Source organism: Sturnus vulgaris, chromosome 4 (assembly GCF_052056855.1).
Source record: "Sturnus vulgaris isolate bStuVul1 chromosome 4, bStuVul1.hap1, whole genome shotgun sequence".
NCBI classification, from domain to species: domain Eukaryota; kingdom Metazoa; phylum Chordata; class Aves; order Passeriformes; family Sturnidae; genus Sturnus; species Sturnus vulgaris.
The window spans coordinates 48,945,287-48,967,110 of record NC_142246.1 but is presented as its reverse complement, the minus strand read 5'-3'; the positions used below and the strand labels follow the sequence as shown (position 1 = coordinate 48,967,110).

The following is a 21,824-nucleotide window of genomic DNA, read 5'->3' as shown; positions in this document are numbered from 1 at the left end:
AATTCTAGCTGGCTTTACAGAAGAGAGCAACAAAAGCATTTGTACAAAACTACCATTTTTAGTACAACAGATGCTGCTTCTTCCAAGCAAAGCTAAAAACAACATGTTTACAGCAAGCTTTCTAAACAAGGTCTGTGGGAAGAGAGGACATATGTTTTTAATAACATCTTATAAACATTTACAGGAAGCAGCAGCTACATTCCATATAAAGGCATTTGGTGTATTTTGTGCAGGGGGTAGGAAGGGAGCCTTGGTAGAGCAAATTAATTTCTTTATACTGAGTGCTTACACAAATCCACAACAAAGTTCTTCTGGGCCTCTGCTGCTTCTCTGTGAATAAATACACTCACGTGCAAAGGTCTGTAACAATTTATGATACAAAATATACAATATGCCTTAGTTTTGCCATTTAGGGTTTGATCATTAAACCCTATCTTGAGATGCATATTGTAAAAGCAGCATGGCAACACAGCACACTGAACTACACTAGTGCCATCAAATGGCAACACAATAAAGCCAGCAGACATCACCAGCTGCTGTTCAATAGATCCCAGCATCTTTCCAGTGAGCAATGACAGCAAAAATGGCTGCTAAGATTCCAGGCCAGCAAATCACCTCCAAAATGCCATACAATATACATGACTAGTCTAATTTGCTAAGGAGGGCAAGATGACTATTTGGAAGTCAGACTTCATATGCTGCTTCCAACACAATTCCTGCTTCAACTGCCAGTGATTTTTAAAACCTCATGTCCAATATGAAGATGCCATATACATTTAGACCAAATCACAGCATAAAATTATCACTCATCGCTTCTGACCCCAAACTAGAAAAGCATCAGATATACAGGTGAACTCAATATATTAAATTCAATCCAAACTATGAGATAAGCAGACAAGCAACCTTTCTACTCCAAGAACTTACTTCTCCTCCTGGCTATTTTACAAAAAAAAAACCAAATCAACAGATAACAGAAAGAAAGCAACCAGGCCCATTACATCATTTTAGTTCTTTAGATTTCAGTTTTTCAGTCTGCAAGGAGCTTTTAGGTCTTTTCTCCGAGTTACTCAGTCTAAAGTTGCTCCACTGGTCCACTAATGGCCATCTTCCCAGCAACGACCTGAGCAGAAACACAACAGCCACAAAGACAGATCCTAACAAAACAGATAAATCTGAAGATGTCTAGTCGAAGTCTAAAAGCAACTTCCTCACACACAGATGACTGCATCTGACTTAAACAGGTGCTAAGCATTGCCTATCATTCCTGGGTATTGTCACTGTAAACAAGAGTTCCTCACTGCTCTGCATGAAAGAGAGTTCTAGCCAGGCTTTCCAATTTAAACTAGTATTTATCAATAAATACCTGCACAGTCCAGTGGAGTGCTATGAATAAACAATCAGAAGCACTCAGAAGCTGTAACTTCTCAGTTCTGAGTTCTGTGAAGTCTCAGAAAAATCAATTGCACTTATGAGAAAGATCACAATCCCAGAAGGAGAATATCCCAGCTACCTGGGGTGTGCTTAAAGAGGCAAGAAGAGTTAACACATGGTGTGGGCTCAGGATGGGGTTTGCAAGTAATTACCACTCTGGTGTCTTGGAATTATCTTTTCCAAATGTTCACTGGGGGCTCTGCACATACTGAGCTGAAAGCAAATGTGATGATTCTCAATGCAGTTGGAAATGTTTAACAAATGATGCAGAAGTGACTGGACAGGATTAAAAGCCAACACTTAGCCTCATCTTCCCCAGGAGGTCACCTCAGTAACACAGCAGCACATCAATTAGGGAGGGAGAGACCGGTTTTATCAGTAGCTGCCATCCTTTTATGCTGAAATAATTAACAACTTTGGGAAGGGGGAAAAACAAGTATAAAAATACATATTGTACTGCCTGCTCTGACAGATTTGTTTGTTTTCAGACTGGAAAAGGATTGCTGTTAAACACTGCAAGCCAGTCATGTTTTCTGAAAGCAGGTGGGGGCTTTTTTTCTCCCCCTTTTCTTTTTTTTGTAAATCTTGGGCTGCAACTCCAATCCCAAAGGGAAATCATATTAAACTGGATAAATATTTCCACACTTCTCTGAATCTCAGGACACTTCTCTTCTTGAAGTTTTGCACATATTCCCTGATAAGAAAGGATGCACACAGGAATCAACTACAGGCAATCGTTTGCCCATTCCTCCCACTTATTTTTCTTCTTTTTTTAAGACTAAAGCTCCTACTCCTCCCAAATAAACGAAAGCTGTAACAGAGCTGATATAAATCAGTCATTACCTGGGGGGGGAAAAAAACAAAACCAACCAAAAAAACAGAGAGCACTTTCAAATACAGACAGTCAACCCCAAATAATAAATAATATTGGAATAAACTGCCACAGTTTTGCCCCTGCTTAATGGACTCCTTCTGAATTCTCTCATCCACTTTTCTGACCACATTCTCTCAGAAATTCCCAGGGAGAAAAGGTTAAGTCTTTAAGCAGAACAGTGTCTAGAAATGAAGTGCTATTCACTTTTCTTTTAACTACTGACACTTACATTGCATTTTACTGCACATTACAGAGTGGTTTAAATTGATACTGACATTAACTGAAAACTACTACTTACTCTTTCCTTAAGTTGAACTTCTTAATCTCTAACTGTCAAAGTAGTTAAAGAGTCATAAACACTATGCAGTAATTCATCTGCCCAATGATTTTAATCAGCATCAACCCAAGAGTTTCCTTTTCCTCATCTCCTCTTCTCCCCTTCTTTCCCCACAAGTCAAGCATTCTCCATGTGCAAGTAACCTGCAAGAAAACTGAGAATGAAGGACTAGTCCAGTGATACACTTTACATTCAGAAACCATGAAAAAACCCCAATGGCTGAGAAACACACTTCCTTAAAAAGCTACTGGATTGCTCTATTCCTACAGAAAGGCCACTCTGCACCTTGATGCCCCCTTACCAACAAAGAGCAGGCTGTCATTGTACATAACTGATGGCATATATGGGTTTTTGTCTCCTAACAATCATTTTTAGACAAACCTCTTCACTTAAGTCTCATAATTCCCAGTAATATTCCATTTGAGGAAGCAAACCATTTACCCATAGAAAAATTGCACTTTACCCATGCTATAAAAACTTCCTGCAGTTTTAACACATCAGAATTACACCTCATGTACTATTCACATGGACACATTTCAGTATTCAAGTTTCATTGGGATACCAGAAGACTGATCACAGGGAGGACAAGTCTGAGCAGGATATTTCCCCCTGCACAGCTAGGCATCATGAAGGCTGGTTAGGGTGAGCTGCATTAGCAGTTTACTTTGCAAATTTTCAAGCTAAAAGGTGAAACTAATTGTTCATACTAAGCAACAAACTCTGGAAGCAATCCTCTTAAAAGTGGCAAGATATTGGAAATAACTTTTCAGAATGCAACACAATGCCTGCAAATATAAAAGCAACAGACACTTTCAAAAAGGGAAACAGTAGCGTGCTACATAATGTAGAGCAGGTAAATATGCACTGTTACGCAGGACATAAGCCTGTAATTATTGGAGGTCACTTTCTAAGGCAGCTGTGTTTCAGAAGTCAAAAAACTTTCTGTATAATGCTCTCTTGCAAGTCTAAGCAAACCATTTTAGAAGTTTAGTGTCAAAGTGTGCCCTCCTTGAAGGAAGCACCTAAACAACAACAAAAAACTGAAAAGCCTTGCCTTTCCACTGTCTCCTCTTCTTATCCTGAGGTGCCTAAACTCAGGTACCATTCTGCTGTGCAAGTTTCTGACATAACTGCATTAAGAAAGATAAAAATACTTGCCATGGATTTTCTGAGCTTCTGGGTCATCCGCACCGATGGCAATTATCTTCCAATCTGTCTCTCCTTCATCAACAAGAGCTAAAACACCCAAGACCTTCACCTGAACAATCTCACCAGAAGAACGAATCTGAAACAGAACGCAATGCCACAAAGTTTTGGAAAACAACACATAGGATTTATGTTAAAAAAAAAGTTTTACATTTTTGACCAGTAGGCGGTAACAGAATTGCAAGATAGATCTGCAAACCCAGTACACATCTCTTTAGTATTTCTAGCCCTTCTCCCACCATTACTATTCTCCAATTTTCAATTCTCCGGTCAGCATTTATTTAAGTAGACAAGTAGCTAAAATATTTTCCTTCCCGTTTTACCCTAGTTCCCCCACACTTTCTTGGTATTCCCTCCAAACTGCAAGTCAGAAGTGTCTCTTACTCATTTTTTTAACTTCTTCCTGTCCCTGACTCTCTACTTTTGGAACTCAGGGTCCTAATTGCCGTCTTGCTACTCCTTCCTCTGGACTCCAATATACACCTATAAACACACAGCACTCCCCCAGAAATACCAACACAACAATTTTTGCATTTTCTTTGGAACTTCCATACCAGCTAATATTTCCTATTTAACTCTTTCTGGATCCCTTGGAATTCATCTTTAGGTTTCTTAACCCAAATAAAGCCACTTTCACTGAGGTCACCAATTTAATTCCCCTTTGCCTAAATATCCTAAGAGATCCCTCTTTCAAACTCATCCATTTCATAACCCCATTTTTGATACACAGCATTGCTCCATTCTTTGCCACCTCTAGATATGTAGAATTTTCTTTCAGTGAGCAAAACCTTTCCTTTATACCTACTAATGATGTTTACTGCACCTCTTTTTCATCCATCCACTCCATGACTCATAACTCTGCAACATTGCAGCAGGTTCCTGTCTTCTCTAGAAAAGAGCATCTACTTCTCTTTTGAGTAAACTAAAATGTACCTCCTTTATGGGTCTGGCTTTGTAATTCTAATGTGCATGCTGCTGTCATATTTCCTCATCTTTCAGCAACCTATTTCTAGCTCCAATACTGCTAACAGGGAAAAAAGAAATCTTTTCCTCCCCCAAAAATCTTAACCCTCACCTCCTTCACCCAAAACTTACTATCCAGCTACACAACTTCACCATGTTGTTCTTTTATTTTCTCTTTAACCAGCACAATGATTACCAAATCCTACTTTCTGCCCTCCTTTTTAAAAATCAACTATTTCCCTACCTATTCTCTCCTTAGATCCTCTGCTGATACTTTTGTCAGTCTCTAACATTATTAACACATTTTTTTCTTGTTTACCGTCAGACCTTCTCTTTCAAAAGTTGCTACCAAATTAAGTTAACCTTAATAAATTAAATTAATCCTGATAAATACAAACCTTTGAACCTATTTCACAAACGTCAATAGGATCATTATCCCCGCAACATCCTGTAATGTTATCCGTATGGTTTGGATCTTCCCAAGTCTGCCAGGGGAAAGAGAACTATCAGTTACCAGCTGAACTGCAATTACAACTCATCTTACCACTGAATTACGAAGATTAGCAAAAGCAACAATAAAAAACTCAGCTTTCTGAGAACAGGTTTGCTCAGTGGGAGGAGAAAAAATAAACGGCCAGTGGACTGACCCTGAGTAACTCATACTCAGGACAAGTGAAATGAGGATTACTGAGGATGTATTTTTCATGTGTCAATGACTCAACAGATACACTTTACCCAATTGCAGTGAGTAAGGCATCAGAGCACCTTGAATATGGATTTTTCTAGTTACTAGTAATAGTGTGATCAAGCTAGGACATCGTACAATTACATTTTTGTTATACTTGTTAAATACCACGATATTAACATCAGTTGTTTTCTAAAAAATCTAAGCTTTGAGCTAACTGCACTCATACGCAGAGATTTGTCAGCACCCAATAAGCTTTTTAAAGATTTTAGATTTAGGTAGGAAGTATTTCTGAGTATTTTAAGACATGTACATTGCAAAGGACAGCTAAGAGTTTAAAACCAAAGAGGCAAGTTTAAACCCCTGCTTTGAGCACTGCACAAACAAGGAATACTAGCCAAGTTATACTAACTTAATTACTACACAAGTACTTGTTTTTACTTTCACTGGTGAATAATGAGTAACTCATTCTACAGTTGATTCAATTAAGTATTGTTGAAAAGACTATAAAAAACTTTCTTTTCGAAGGAGCTATACTGCTAGTTCCTACTGTCCATGATCATAACTCCACTTCAAACTTGTTCTTAAGAACTTGACTCATAGTGGAAGGCAAAATGGTGAAACGAATATGCTTAGGTATTTAGATAGGAGAATCATTACCAAAAAACTGCTGAAGTGAAATCAAGAGAGAATTTTTAGTTAGTACTTAATTTTCCAGTACTCATCACAGAATCAACTAGGTTGGATGGAAAAGACCTTTGAGATCATCATGACCTAACACCACCTCATCAACTAAACCACAGCACCAAGTGCCACATCCAGTCTTTTTTTAAACACCTCCAGGGACAGTGACTCCACCACCTCCCTGGGCATCCCATTCCAACACCCAATTAGTCTTCCTGCAAAATTTTTTTCTAATGTCTAGGTCCTGACACATCTTAAAACTGCGTCCTCTTATCCTTCCAAAGTGCTTTTTATTTAGGGCTGCATTATACCAGTACTTCTCTTCTGCCCAGTCACACCTCTTCACCTCTAGGTTAGAAGGTAGAATAGTATTGTTCTCTGAACAGCACAGCAACTTCTGCTATGATAGCAAATAGTCTTATATAGTAAAAATTAAAAATTACTGAACTATGTTCATTCCTCCCCAGCTCACCAGCTAGCAAGGGATGCCAAACATTTCTGCTGAAGAAAGTATTCTAAGTCCAAAATAATGCACTTTTTGCAGGAAAATATTCACATTTTCAAATAATTCTGGCTTTACACTACAGAACACACAAATTTCAAAACTTTAAATGGAATTGATGTTTTCTAACTATATCTACTTGGAAACTTTGTCTACAGACACTGCTGACTGGACAAGAACTTCACTGCTGTATTCGAGCACCTGCCTAGTATCTCCTTTCCAGGGATCAAACACATAAGCAGATTTTTGGGACTCAACTTTCATTACTTATACAGTTAAGTGTAAAGAAAATAAATTATGCTTTTCAAGCTCCATCATGTTCTTCAGTACTAACTGAAGTCTATGTGCTATTCACAGAAATGAAAAAGTTTAAAACTTTTCATTATGCTCAAAATTTCAGCCATTAGTTGGGCTTTTTCAAGGCTCAAAGTTTTGAATGCGTCATGATCAGTAAAGTCTCACAGTTCACAGAAAAGTTAAGGAAGGCAGTTGAGGTTTAATCTAAAAAAGAACAGCCCTTGTGTTCTTCTTTTTAAAAGATATTAAGAAATCGCAATTAAAATTTAAGCTGCAGTATATGAAAATCCTAAATGAGTTTTTAAATAAATGCCTTGCTTAAGCAGAAAAGGTCTACTTGACAAAGTATTCTTGAATGACAGACCATGACAGTTTAATTCACTACAGAGATGCAGACTAAAGATTTGAGATTTCTTGATCATTTAACTCTTTCCTGAACACAGCTCATATTTACTTCCACACCCAAATTCTGATCAAAATTTATGGACACTATAAAGTTCAACATAAAAAAATCCTAATTTACAAATGTATCAAAGAGAATCACCCCTCTTGCAGCTGATTTGCATTCAGACAGTATCCAAGATTTACAAGGCAATTTACACAGAAGACAGAAAACTTTCACCATTATAACAAAAATGTTACCTGTGGGAGAGCACCGTAATTCCATATATAACCCTTGTGAGGGAAGATATTTGCCACATATCGAAGCTTGCCTTTCTTTATATCATGCTTAATGGGATTCAATGGCTCCTCAGTGGCAATCTAAGCAGATCGTGAAAAAGGGCAGGGGGATGGGGAGAGGGAGAGAGAGAATGAGAATGTTAAAATGGAAAGCAATTCATTCCATATCCAACCAGTGAGAAAGACTCATCTGGCAGCACATGCTTGTGGTTTGAGGATTATAAAAACGATAGCCTCGCTCTGAATCTCAAGGGTCATATTCAAAAAGCAGCTTATTAAGGTATTAAATAATGCTGTAAAGTATGCAAGAAAAAAATTAATCTGGAAGAGAAAGTAATACATTTCTAAGGAGACTGATGGTCAAACATAAAAATTGAAAGCAACTTAAGTCGGAAGCTCTTACACTTTATAGTATAAGTTCAACAGACATGCAAATGGTGGCACATCTTCCAAAAACAGGGGCTTTGACAGCCACAGAATAAATGTTTCATGTTCTTGCCGTCTGCTCCTTGCTCTCCAATTGCGAACACCCCTTCTTTCCATCACCTCTCAGCATATAAATGCATTTTCACAAGCACAAGTTCCTCATAGTCACTAAAGGACAACTTAATGCAGATTTGGAACAAGTTAAGCTACCATTTGAAGAGGGCATTCTTATTCTTAAAAAAGCACTGACAGAAGAGCTGCACGACAGCTTAACAAACATCTCCCCCCAAAGCCCATACACAAACCACACAGACATAGCCACTGCCTGAGTTACCCACCACAGCTAGTTCACACTGTAACCACCTTTTGACACTCTACAACAGGGTCCCACCCATGTTGGCTTGGTTCTTGCTTAATCTGAGTGGCAAAACATTTGTTACAGGCTCAAGTGATTACACTCAAGTGGTGCACAGCTTCCCTGGAAAAGCACACAGTGCTCAGTCCATATTCATTTTATATCCCTGTCCTTTACCTGAAGCACCGTCACCAAAGCCATCCCAAAGGAATTACACCTTTTTGAACCACACCAACCTGTCAATAGCATATACTCATTCCAAAAGTAAACCCTCCCCAAGAGCTAAGATGAAGGCTCACACATTTCTGGCCTCATCCTGGATTCTACCTGCTTCTGGTCATAACCTAACAGTGAAGAGCTCAAATATGCCACCTGGGACAAAGAAGTGGAACTCAGCAATGCTTTTTGTTCATGGAAACTGGGACAAAGAGGAGTAACTGAGAGCAGCAAGGGAAGAAGAACAGAAATATGACAAGGTCATGAACAGAAGATCTGTTGGAGGAAATGTAGCAGTCAGTAATATTCATCCTAATACAAGGCTTAATGTCCTGTAGTCTCCATTGCGTGTGAGGAGAGATGAGCAGACAAGATTTGGTAATAGCAGGTATTAGCAGCTTACCATGGTCTGGACGGAAGCACTGCCAGGACACCATGGCAAGGCAAGATGACTGCCTTAATGATTGATGCAGCAAATTTTAAGGATATTAAAAGTTAAATATTAGAGAACTACATCTAGCCTCCTCCATCAAACCCAAGAAGTTTAAAAAAATGATTTCTAAACCAAACAGGACAAACTTTTCTACCTGAAATGTGCTGAAATAAGCAGAGGAAGAACAACCTGAGCTTTAGGCAGAGTTCAAGTAGCACTGTAACACTCTGCAAAAGAGAACTCAGCTGCCACAATAAATCATGAGCTTAAAATAAAGGGTAAATATCTGAGGTAACCCTGCTTGAAGATTAACAGCTGTGATGGCAAAAAATTCTATCATTAGGGAAAGGAGAAAAAATTCTCAAATAACAGACTAAAGAGGTTCTTTGGTATTATTTTCAATAATTAAAAGAGTTAACGGCTCAATCACAAGCTTCCTTAAAAGCATCTCGGAAGCATCCCTAAAATGAATACAAATGTTCAGAAAGACAGGACATATCCTGGTGAGATCTGTTGTTTCACAAACACTACAGATGATTTTACTACTTGTAAAACATCTCCCTGCAGGAGTTCATACTTTCAATCAGTGAAGTCCCCAAATATTTTTTTTGGTTATAAGGAAATGCTCTTTTAGTTGCAACTCCATTTGTGGGCATTTGGCCTAGCACACCATACAGTGGAAATGATGAATTAAATCATCTGAGTGGTATGATCCATAAGCAAGCAAGAGTTAGTCTAAATGCTGGAAAACATCCTAAAAGTCAGTACTCCAGGACTCTGCTGCATTTATGCTACACCCTGAAGTCAGAGGGTTGCCAAGAAATAGTGCCCATCTGCTTTTCCTGTTTGCACCAAGAAAATAATCAGAAGCTCAACACTTTTTATAATTGCAAGGAAAGTGTACGCACCACTTCAAACCAATTTTTAACATTTTAATTAAGAGAACATTTTAATGTGCAAAGAGCAACCCAAACTGTGATTGAACTCTGCCTACTCGAAGCCACTGCATTGTCGTAACTTCCACAAATACCTAAATAATCAAGGTATTTTTCTTAATTACCTCCATTTTTGCATTAGTCCAACGAGGCACTTCTACAATCATATTAAACAGGACCTAAAACAAAAAAAACAGTGACAGAACTGAAAAGAAATTCCACTTGGAAATTAGTATTTTACAGTAACACAAATTCTCTCCTGTGCATTCAGCAACAACATACTTCACATTTCTCTGTTACAGCCACTTTTATTTGTACAGTTCCTTTAGTTCAACCTCCATGGTTCATCCTTCCCTCACCTCACCCCTTTAAGAATATGGACAACAAAAAGCAATAGGAATACACCTGATGATTTTTGGTCCCATGTCAATATTACCCTTCACAAAATGTTCAGAATGTCCGTGGAATGGCTTGCCACGAGGCAGTGGTTCGGTTTACTAGTCAAAAAGGATTCAATGTTTCTGTAAGACAGAGTTAGCTTCCCTTAAGCAGAGGAAAATACAATGTTTTGGGTTTTTTCTCCCAAGGATTTATTCTTTCAAGCCCTCCTCTTTTGCCTTACTATTTTTTAAAAACTCATGCAAATGACACTTCTGATTCTCAATCAAATCTGGTTCAAGTGACCCAATACTAAACCAAAAGCGATGGCAGAGCAAGGACATGGACGCAAGACACCTTACATTTGTGTTAGCCTTCTTCCTAACAGAAAGAAAGTGAAAATTTTTGAAGAAGGCGGTGTGGGAGGAAAAAACCCAACAGACATGTAAACTTTAATGTTTTTAGAAGAAAAATAAGCAGTCTACACCTTCTTACTGAAGAGGTTAAAGCAACATTTTCCGAAGAGAAAAATTCTGTGTAACTGCCATAAGATTTCTTTTTATGAAGTTGAGTTAAGCACTATCAAGGAGTAGAATATCACTGAATTGGGTAACTAGAACAAACCATCAAGCAAGGTCTGTTTTAGACTACTACAATAACTCAAATTATCACATTGCCTGGGACATCTCTTCACAGCCAAGGAAAACTCATATTGGTATTAGCAATTGCAACAGGTCAGGAAAGACCTGTAAGAAAAAATATAAAGATGAACCAAGTGAAGACTTGCACTGACTCTTTAACTACACCACGATTAAGGCTCCAGGGAACCCTTAAATATTTTTATTTCTTCTCCTTGTGCCTTGCAGCTACAACAAACAAATAGCATTACCAGGGTCAATGTCACAGTCTGATTAAAGTGATTTCAATGGCTCTATGACCATCTCCTCCCAAATAAAGCTGAAATGTGGAAAGCAAGAAAGCAAAGGAAAATCCCAACTGTCACTCAGCATTTCTACTATGAGATCACAAGCTGTGCACAATACTGACAGTCAATTCCCAATAAATTTAAACTATACTTGCCACCCATGAGTACTGTGCCCATACTGCATTCAGTGGCATGTCAAACGGAATCACTTCTCTCAATCAAGTCATGACCACATAAAAAAAGATTTAAACAAAAAAAAGAAAATAAAAAGGAGAAAGGTTTCAGATAAGTCTCAGTTTCATAAAATACACCATTTATGTATATAAGAACAGTTGAAACATAAGTGAAGAGAGCTCAAAAATGTCAACACCAAGCAAGCAGATGGAACAAAGCAATACATGCATGAGCAGGTAAGAGAAGGCCTGGAAGAGAGCCAAATAAACTGGGTACATCCATCTGGGAAACTCTTGGAAAAGAGAAATGCACAGTATGAAAGCCAGTGCTGACAAGAAACTCTTAAGGAACTGCCAAGCACGTCAAATAATTGCTCTGACTGGTAGCTACAGGCAGAAAACTTACAAACTACTGGAATTACACAGGATGTCTTCCCCTCCACCACAACCCTGTATTTTTGTTGTTTAGATGCTGCCATATGCTTTCCTGACCATGTAGAATGCCAAGGGTTCAGCAGCCTCTATGTTCGGTTTTGAGCTTGTAATTAGTCAACAGTTAGTCCAGGTCTTCACCAAAACAACTGTTGGGGCTGGTTGGACTACACTGGACTGAAATAAATGCAATGCCACTCTCAAAAAAACATAACAAAACCACTCAGATTCAACTCAGCTTGAAGACCAGGCCCTCATAATTTGTGAAATCAGTCAAATGTGAATTGTCAAGAGTCTTAAATGTGACAGTCTGACAGATTAATTTGTATGCAAAAAAAAAAAAAAAATCCCCAAAAGTACTCTCTCTAATGCTAAGCTGCCACAAGCATTTACAAAAGATTAATGACTTCATTCTTTGTTTACATTTAAAAATAAAAAGTTTCATTTATAGGGCAATCAAATTTTCACAGCGGTAAGACTAGATTCACTCGTGTGGAAAGCAGAGCACATACTAGATATTTTGACAGATTGAAAGAGGACTAGCTAGTTCTTCAGGATTTTTTTCCTCCTCTTTCTTATCTTGTCTTCCCCCTTGACTAAGTATCACACAGGAATGTTTCCATCACTCTTTTTTTCCCCAGACCAAGCATCTATTCTTTATAACTACTTGAAAGTTGTCCCCCATCCCCTGCTCAAAACTGTCCCTGCCTCAGATGAAAACAGAAATTTAATTGTCAGATACCACCTGTCTTCACAGATTACCATCTGCATGTGTCATTCAGTGGTTAGTTTTGGCTGGTGAATGCATCTGGTAATTGATATTTTTATCTTAAATCAGTAAAATAAAAAATTCCACCTCACCAACCCACTAAGTAAGCATTTCTACCCCCTCAAGCAATGGCAAGACTGATTCAACAGCCCATTTGACACACCTTCAAATCACAGAAAAGAATTTCTCATTAAACAAAAACTATTGCTTGCAAAGTTTACCATTTAACTGCCTTAGTACAACAGCAATCAACTGGCCTGCCTGTGAGAACACTGCAGTCCAAATTTAACCCAGCTCTGCAAATGCCTCATGTAGAAGGGACTCCACTTCTTTAGAGTTGACTGTGCAACAGGCCAGAAAGGAGAGCTCCTCCAGGCAGCCTCATGTCAACTCTGCTGCCTGACAGCTTCCTGGACAGTATTCCTGGAGCATGCAAGAAAAGAGGCGGAAATTGTCCTAGATTCAGAAAAAGGGACAGAATCCATCTGCTAGGGAAAGGGAGCTAAAGAGCCCAGAGGAACACTCAACCCAGGGTATTGCATAGCTTGTTTGACTTTAAGTCAATGTGAACACAACACAGATATTTGTATTCAAACTGTATTGTACCTTGAAGAGGTGATGGGGGCAAGAGAGGTGTGGAATCTACTTGCTCAACACAGAGAAGTCAAAAGTAGATTTCCTAATTCCTAAAACTGCATGAGAAAATCAGCAGAAAATTACATCAGTAGGAACAACCAATATGTCTAAATTATACTCTTCATTTCCTAAGAACTACACCTTAAGTAGATTACATGAGAATTCATGTAGGTTGTAACTGTTTGCTTTATTGGGGTGTTGTCTTTAACACTTCTTGGCACCTTACTGCATTCCATTTCAGCTGAATATCATTTTTAATGTACTGTGATATAGTTTTTACTGAGACAAGCAAAAATGTCTTTCACACAGAAAACAGAAACAGTTTTTAGTTTTTGAAATTAAAAAAAGCCACAGAAAGAAAAAAAATATATACAAAAATACTTCAGCACATTTGTACAGCAAGTACTGAAAAAAGCAAGGAAAATACACTGTTATACCCAAGTAAACTGTTAGTCATCATTCTCTCCCCTAAGACTGATGGCTAAAAACAACAATTAGTTCTGGCTGTACAGAGTCTTACAGAAAATAACTCATTTTGTTCTGGGGTTGTTTTTAGAAACCTGAGTATCAGAAGGAAAAAAAAATTCCACGACCTTTCTGATGCCTGCCTTTCTGCACTGCCCTATATCCCTCTCAAAAGCAATTCTTCCTTACCTAACTTTCCCTTTCTTGTTCAACTAGTTTTTTTCCCAGTCATTCCAAAGTTCCTTATTTCATACACTTGAGGGAAGGCGTTTGAATAGATATGATTTTAATAAAGGATTGCAACCCTTAATGCTCAGCTATGAAGGTTCAGATAATTTGGAGCGGAAGTGGAGTAACCGCTATAGATCGCGATTTGCCATCAGCATGCATGACAAGAGATAATGCTAAAGCTTACAGTTACTTTGGTAGTTTTTATAGTAGAATGCTTAAAAAAATCTAAAAGCACTAGAGGCAGCATTTGGGAGCTGCTGACTGTCAAAGAGAAGTTCTGAGTCCAGAGGAAAGAGAGAAGAAAAAGCAGCTACCATTTCCTTTTTTGCCCTGTCTGCTCATTTGCAATCTGGCAGGGATTCTCATCAGCCATCAGCTGAACATGGCAGCATGCACTTGAGGACTAACAAGAATGAAAATCATAAGCTGCAGTCTAGCAGTAGTGTGAACAAAGGGTGACATTTAAAAGGAAGAAAGAAAATAAAAGGAAAAAAGTGGGGAAAAAAGGAGAACCTAAATATGGACTGTCATTAAATATATCCAGAAATAAATGGCGTGGGACTTCCTTATAAAATGAGTAGCCATGTTATAAGCATTCCCAATATAATACTTGCTATAAGGTATTTACCAATTAAAACAACAAACCAGATGCCAGCAACATCTGGACACTAAAAAGAAAGTAGAACTTCTCCAATATAAATTAACATGCCACACAGCAAAAGAGGAATGCAATATCCAGCAAAAGCACCGAGTGCCTGCAGTCTCTTCACAGTGTACTTCCCTTCTGTTAGACTGGAAAGGGAATAATGAACACTGTGTAGGTACAGGTAGGTTTTACACATGGGAATCTCACTGGTGTCAGGTATGTTCTCTGATAAACCAGTTATGGGACACATTCACCTGCAAAACTACCCAGTGTACAACCCTGACATGGATAAATATGAAACGCTGGCTTTCTCAAGTTTAAGGAACCATTTATTTGAAGTTGAATCAAATTATTCATGTAACTTTCTCAGTAAACCAACAATACTCTGGGTAGATTTCAACTGGACTGATGAGTGAAGATTACTCCTAGTCTCAGCATTTGTTCATCTGTAGGAACACAAAGCAAGGCTACATCTGATGGACACATCCAAAGAAAAAGTCTGGGCAAATTGAAGTATCAGGGTGAAAGATTCACTGATAGTCTATAATTTGGAACACAAGTCCCTGACCACATAAAGAACATGGTATAGCCCAGGTTACATATACTGAAAAATTGTCTAACATCACCAAGGACAGTTACAGAGACTGTAGTTAAGGCAGAATACAAAGTCAGCACAAAGTGTGCACCTGTTCTGCATGGAAAATGACAATAGCTTCTCCTTTCTTATGAAGCATACCAACTTTACCAAACGACATCTCTGACACCAATTCTGAACAGTGCTGGAAGCACAAGATCCTCTATCAGATCACATATGCAGACTCCATGACCACTCTGATGACCCCTTAAATCTCACCTGACTAGTTAATTTATCAGAACTTTTTGGCTGACGGAAGCATCTCAGCTGAAGTCCCCAAGGGCATCCCAGAACTGTGCAATCCACAGGATGCAACAAAACAAAAGCTATCCTGTTTTTCTTCCTATTTTTATTTTCAAATGCTTTTGTGAATGTCTGCAAGTTAGAGGACTATAACCTCTACGTGCTTGGACAGACTCCTTACCAGGGCCAATATATGAAATGTATTTCAAGAACACCTGGGTCCTCTGAATGACACCACATGTGAATACTTCTCCGAAGATATACAATAACAAGTAGATTAGAAACCCTTTCACTTCAGCAGGGAACAACATGTCACATTTGCCTTGAAAAGAAAATGATGACCTCTTCAAACCTTCTTCCTGCCAGACAAGGAAGACGACAATCAGGCTCTGTCAGTTCTGACTGTAACCCTAGTGGAAACATCCACTTTTCCAGAGATGTGAAACTTCTGAAACCTGTCACAGAGATTTACTTGGGCAGAAGTAGATTCCAAGTGCTTGCAATGCTTAAGGCAATGCAGGGGTTCGGACTGCAAGCTGCTAATAATTTTAAGATCGGAGCTGAATATTACTTCTTTTGGCACAGTTTCTACCTCGAAGTAACTTCTTTCTTGTCCTCAAAAAGCAAAAACCATCTGCAAGAGCAAAAAGGTCAGTTGTCAGCAGTGTCTGCAAAGTTAAATTTAACTGAGATTTGGGAAGGTCTAAAACGTTACAAGAAATTGTTGAACTAGTGAAAACAGTTAATATAGAAACACGACAGTGTTTCCCTTAGAAACGACAAACTGAGACTGCAAAACAGCTGACACAGACTTGTAGGATGTGCGTTCTCTACAAATACTGAAAGCTGAAACTCCTCTACTTTGAAACCTTCTTTTCTGACATCAGGAACACCAAGGAAAATTTAAAATAGATTAGACTGACTAAAGAGACTCTTGCAAAATTATCTTCATTTTCCATAGCTAGACTGCCATCTGAGAAACACCACCTTAGTATATTTTAACAAACTGAAATTAATTTAACTCTTAAGAGGGCTTGCTCTTGTCCAGAGTAACAAATAACTACCACCCTAAAAGCATAAGTTTCAAAGATGCATTTCCAGGGCAAGAAGAACTATCACTTTAAGATTCCAGTCAAATTCAGTGCAAGGATCAACTGAGTAACAGGTATCAATAGCAACCTTTGCATTCCTAGACAAGAATAAGGAGTCCAAGGCTTCAAAGCTCTTCTGAAATCAGTATATGACATTAAATTCCTCATTTTCCCTTTATTCCCTGATTAAGCTATGCTTTCCCTGCATACAAGCACACAAGGATGCATCTCTCATCAGGCAAGGTGAGGAGAGCTGCTGAAGAGCTCAGTGTAAGAAGAAACTGCTTTCCTGAACACAAAGATCCCCGTTTTCTCTCTCTCCCCAAATCCCAAAGATCATGATGAAAAAGGTGTTCTCACAGTTCACCACCTAAGTAAAGACCAAGGATGTTCAGAAAGCTTACAGCCTGCACATCTCTTTGCCTAATTGTATGCTAAGATTGAAATGCACATTTGCCTTTGCTCATTTTCCATAGTTCTATTAAACCACAGTCCAGAGCTGGCTCACAGCAGAAATTACATGAAGCAGGTCTGGAGGCTACATTGGCCCAGAAAGCAAGAGCTGCTCAGCTTCATTGGCATTTTGCCTCCCTTTCCATAGGCTACTAGAAACATGGTTTTCGACAAATTACCCTTCTTTTCACAGCACAGACAAATGCAGTTTTTAACAGTTTCAGATGCTGCATGAAATGTCTTTGCACCAGTCAGTATTTTTAAGCAGCTAAGACACAGAATACTTGACTTGCCAGCAGGAGCTGTAAATAAGAATTGATGTTGCAAGATTACGATGTTTTATAAAAGTCTATTGGCACATACTCTTTCTCCTGAATAATTCCTCTTTCAGGCATGATTCTACATCTACTAAACAGTTCCTAAATGGGCTACAGGAAAGCTACAGGAAATTTAAAAAGCACTACTTAGGCATTGTAGCTTGAATCAATCACAGAGCAAAGGGAGAGGAAACACAGTGCAGGATTTTGTGGGAACTGCTGTACAGCACAAGAACGAGTGCACCACACACTGGCTGCAAAACTATGAGAACCCAGACAGTTAGGACAGTTCTTTCACATTGGACGGGTAGCTACAGTTTTGCAGTAAAACTGGCCAAACAGACAGGAGAAGATAAGGCTTGGGACACACATCCATCCACCCACATATCATGGCCTTAAAGCATAGTTTGGCTCTTTTTTTATCACATTCTTTTACTAAGTCTTAGATGAGCCTATGCCAGGCAAAGCACAGCAAAAAATGTTTTATTTCGGAAAAGACACTTGCATAAACAAATCTTGTTTCACAGAAAAAGCCTGAGCAGATCTTCCATGTTTTCTAGGCTTCTATTAGCCTTAATTCCAGTGCTGGATAATGTTGAACCATTAGCAGATATGGTTATTCTCCCTTTGGACTTCCTAGCTAAGCATAGAAAACAATATAACCTCAGTTCTAAAAAGCAGATACTCAGTATAATTTCTGCCCTAAAATACTTAGATTTTTGACGTTCTGTATATAAGCCAAAGATTATCCACAGTCAGAGAATAATGAATATTTCATTAAAGGAAGTTTAATTGCAAATATTTCTGAATGCAATAGCAAAAAAGGTAACATATCTACACTGCAAAAGTTGTAACAAACCTTTGAAAGACTGGCATAAGTGTTTGCCTTTGAGAACATCTTGATGAATAAATGAATTCTGACATTTCTGGCCCATTCAAAGATGAGAATATTAAATCCCTTTAAGTCTTCTCCTAAAAGACTTGCATTTGAAGATATGTCAACTATATTCAGTGACAGCAAGTTCACTCTGCAGAAAAGTGATGTTGGGAAGGAAATAGAAGAAATAGTTGAAAAACAAAACAAAACAAAACAAACTTAGCAGTACCTCAGATCCAGTAGTCTTTAACCTTTTTGCAGGAATTTCTTTATCCTAGAGGGAAAGAGTGAAAAAGTATATAAAGAACACTAGGGAGCAACACTGTTGTCTTGGTTTGAAAGACAGGTATGGTCTAAGGAAAGGCAAGAGCCCCTTTCCTGAGATGCAGAATGCAACCCCCTCCCTTTTAATTATTTTAGGTCCAAATCAGAAGCCTTCAGGCAGGAGGTTTGGGGATAAGGGTAACAGTTCTTTACTGATATCCAACAATGCAGAAAAAAAACAACAACAGCTATAAAAATTGGCAACAGAACAGTCTAGCTCCGCTCCAGTCCCTTTTGGCCGCAGGCCGTCTCCCTGCGCTCAGTTACCGGTGCTGTGGGGCAGGGCAGGTCCCGTGCAGTTGAAGAGGGCTGGGTGATGGCGGCGGCCCAGGGGTGAGAGGGGATGGGAAAGTGACTCCCCCCCTCACGGTGTCGGTCGTGGTGCTCAGCAGGGTGTCCGGAGATAGTAGGGTGAGATGGGAGAGCAGCAGAGCGATGTCCAACAGCAGGGAGCGTGGATCTCAGTGCTGGGATGGCAGGGGAGATGCCAGACCGAAGCCCCGGGCTGTCCTCCCACTCCACGAGCCAAGCGAGACAGAGTCCCCCGCTCCAGACCCCCGTCCACCTTTCCTTTTCCGGTTCCCCCCCCCTCCCCCTCCACCCACCCCCCTAAGAGAGAACATTATCTGTCCTTTTAAGGTGTAGCCACAATTACTTAGCATAACAATGGGAGAAAATTCCACAGAAAGAAAAGAGAACAATTCAACCCCCAACAACTGTATTCACAAATACAGGCAACAGTACTTCAAAATGCAATTGAAACATCCCTTTGTGAGCACAAAGGCCTAAATTTTAAGTTTTAAAAGTAAGTACTCAGTTCTGTTTCATTGTGAAATTCTAACCTTGGAGACATTAAAAAAGGAAAATAAAAAAATGTACAAGGACACATTTACTTTCTCCCAGCTACCAAGAAATTTAAGCAGCAATTTAGGTCTGTACTCAACTGGTTAAAAACAGTCATCCTTCTGTACAGTTGATGACGACAAAAACCAATCCAAAATAAACAAAACCAGTACGAAAAACAAGGCCGGATTTACACATCATAAAGTCCATAAATCTTAGGCGAGGGGATAGAAAGACTCTAACATACAACTCCTTAAGTCATCCTTTTGCAAACAAGGCAAAATTAACAGAGACCTTAACCATGACTCCCCTTCTTGCTCACTCTTCAGGCCCTATATTGGATGGAATGCTATTTCACACCAAAATGAAAGTCCTTCCACACTGATTAGTCAGGTGCTGTACTCTAATTTAACCTACTGACAAAATCACAGGCTATAAGCTACTCACACAAACTTTTAACTCAAGATGCTGGGACAGCAAGGCCTCCAGGGAACATGTGATGAACATTGCTTTTCCAGCAATAGCATAGATTGAACATGGCATCTTAGTAATGACACTCTGAACGACCTGCCTCTTTCACTGACAAGCACTTGGGTCTGCTGATCAAAAAGGTTTAATTCACATTTTTAATCTCTTGGATTTAATAATTGAAGAGATTGGTTCATCAGTTCAGGAGTCACCATCTGAACACGTTCAAACTACTGACCTTTCGTCCGTATCACCAATAGAGACTTAGCAACAAAACAAGTAAACGACTAAAACTCCCCCAGCCTGTTTGTGTCACAAGCACCCTGTGATAAGCAAACCTCAGCCTAAACCAAAGACTGGCAGCTCTCCCATCAGTGACAGACTAAACAGCCGTTTCATTATTGCTGTAATGAAACCCCAGGGAGGGTGGCTAACAAGACGTGACAGTGCTCAGCTGCACCTCTCGCACTTCGAATCTCCAAAGGTGTGATTACCACTTCTCTCCTGGGCATTGCTGTTGGCTTCCAATTCTAACACTCCTTTTGGGCATTAAAGACATACACCATAAGTTATGCAAGTGTGTGCTGTACATCCACGACAAAGAAATGCACAGTTTTAATGGCAGGTGTAGAAAACTGCTAATTCAAAAACAATAACAGTAGAAAATTAATTCAAACACACATAAGCACAAACGTAAACACAGAGAATTATCACAACATACACACAGTAAGGGCTCTCCTGCCCTCAATCACTTAGAGACTTAAAGAGACACCTAGGCTTATATAAACAGCAATCATTATGTTTCACTGCAAGTTACTAAACTCAGCAGAGAAAATCTGGTGTAGTCATTGTGCCTGTATAACATAAGGCATCAGTCTGGGTTAGAGTGGTCTTTTCTGGCACTACACATTTCTCTGTTGGTTACCAAAAAAAACCTTTTTAAAACCCCAACTTTTATTTAAAGAATGCCAACTATTAGCATTTTGAAATTAATCATGTTTCAAGGCATAAAAACATACCTCCTTAGGTCCAGCAAACAGGGGAATATCATGGAATGGGGAAATATATTTACCGTCTGCATTCTCTGAAAGACAAAACAAAGCAGCATGGCAAACCTAAAGAAATGGCATAAGATGTTGGTGTTGCTAAACATCACACAGAAATGTATATATGCTATGATTGTGCATCAGTTGAACTTTTTCTGAAGTTTAATTTCAAGTACATTCCCTACATGAGGGACAAGGAATTTGACTGTTTTGACAAGGATTCATTAGAATCAAAGTTATTCCTTTAGCATTCAACACTATGCTTCTCTTCTACCTGGCAATACAAGCTATACAAGGATGAGAAAATTCTTTCATTCTTTTATACTCCCTGGCCATAAACAACCATTAACAAATTTTTAAAAAAAACAAACTCAAAGGAAGCTCATTTCCATCCGTGGAAAGTGAATTCACCTGGGTTTCTAGCAATGCTGCCCCCGTGATTGCACTGTATTTCTAATAAACTGAATTTCATGACCCCCACAATGTAATAGGCCAAAGTCTGATGAAGAGTAAGTGAGGGATGGGATAATTGCTCTACGCCCTCAATATGAAACACCAGACTTTGAAACAAGCAGAAATTGATGTTAAGTTAATGGGGGCCCAATCTGCACCTCAGCCTTGCTCCTACTCTAGAAAGAAACTAATTTCACTGGAGTGAATGCTTAAGTTTTCCAAGTTCAAGTATCACATCACGTTAGTGAAAACACTAATTCAAATCCCAAGGAATTTCTCCTCTGCTAGCACCTCATTCATAGAAAAGGAAAAAGCAGACAAAGCACCTCACTTAGCTTTGAACTTTTGACCACCTCAGCAAAGAAGAGTCAATGGAGTTGATTTGCAATTCCTAG

The 21,824-nt window shown here is 39.0% G+C and overlaps 1 protein-coding gene across 3 annotated transcripts in view; it reads right to left on the bottom strand.

The window, feature by feature from the left end:
* The window catches only part of PPA2 (inorganic pyrophosphatase 2), a 35,931-nt gene that overhangs the window by 13,125 nt on the left and 982 nt on the right, over positions 1 to 21,824 (bottom strand). For 2 of the 3 annotated variants that reach the window (XM_088163885.1, XM_088163887.1), the window contains exons 2-7: positions 20,950 to 21,014; positions 18,525 to 18,569; positions 10,151 to 10,204; positions 7,622 to 7,741; positions 5,210 to 5,296; positions 3,801 to 3,927 (exon numbers count right to left, since the gene is read on the bottom strand). In XM_088163885.1, coding sequence (XP_088020011.1) covers positions 3,801 to 3,927; positions 5,210 to 5,296; positions 7,622 to 7,741; positions 10,151 to 10,204; positions 18,525 to 18,569; positions 20,950 to 21,014 — 498 coding nt within the window. The remainder of the gene's footprint in view (positions 1 to 3,800; positions 3,928 to 5,209; positions 5,297 to 7,621; positions 7,742 to 10,150; positions 10,205 to 18,524; positions 18,570 to 20,949; positions 21,015 to 21,824) is intronic. The other variant, XM_088163886.1, reaches the window with a different exon arrangement.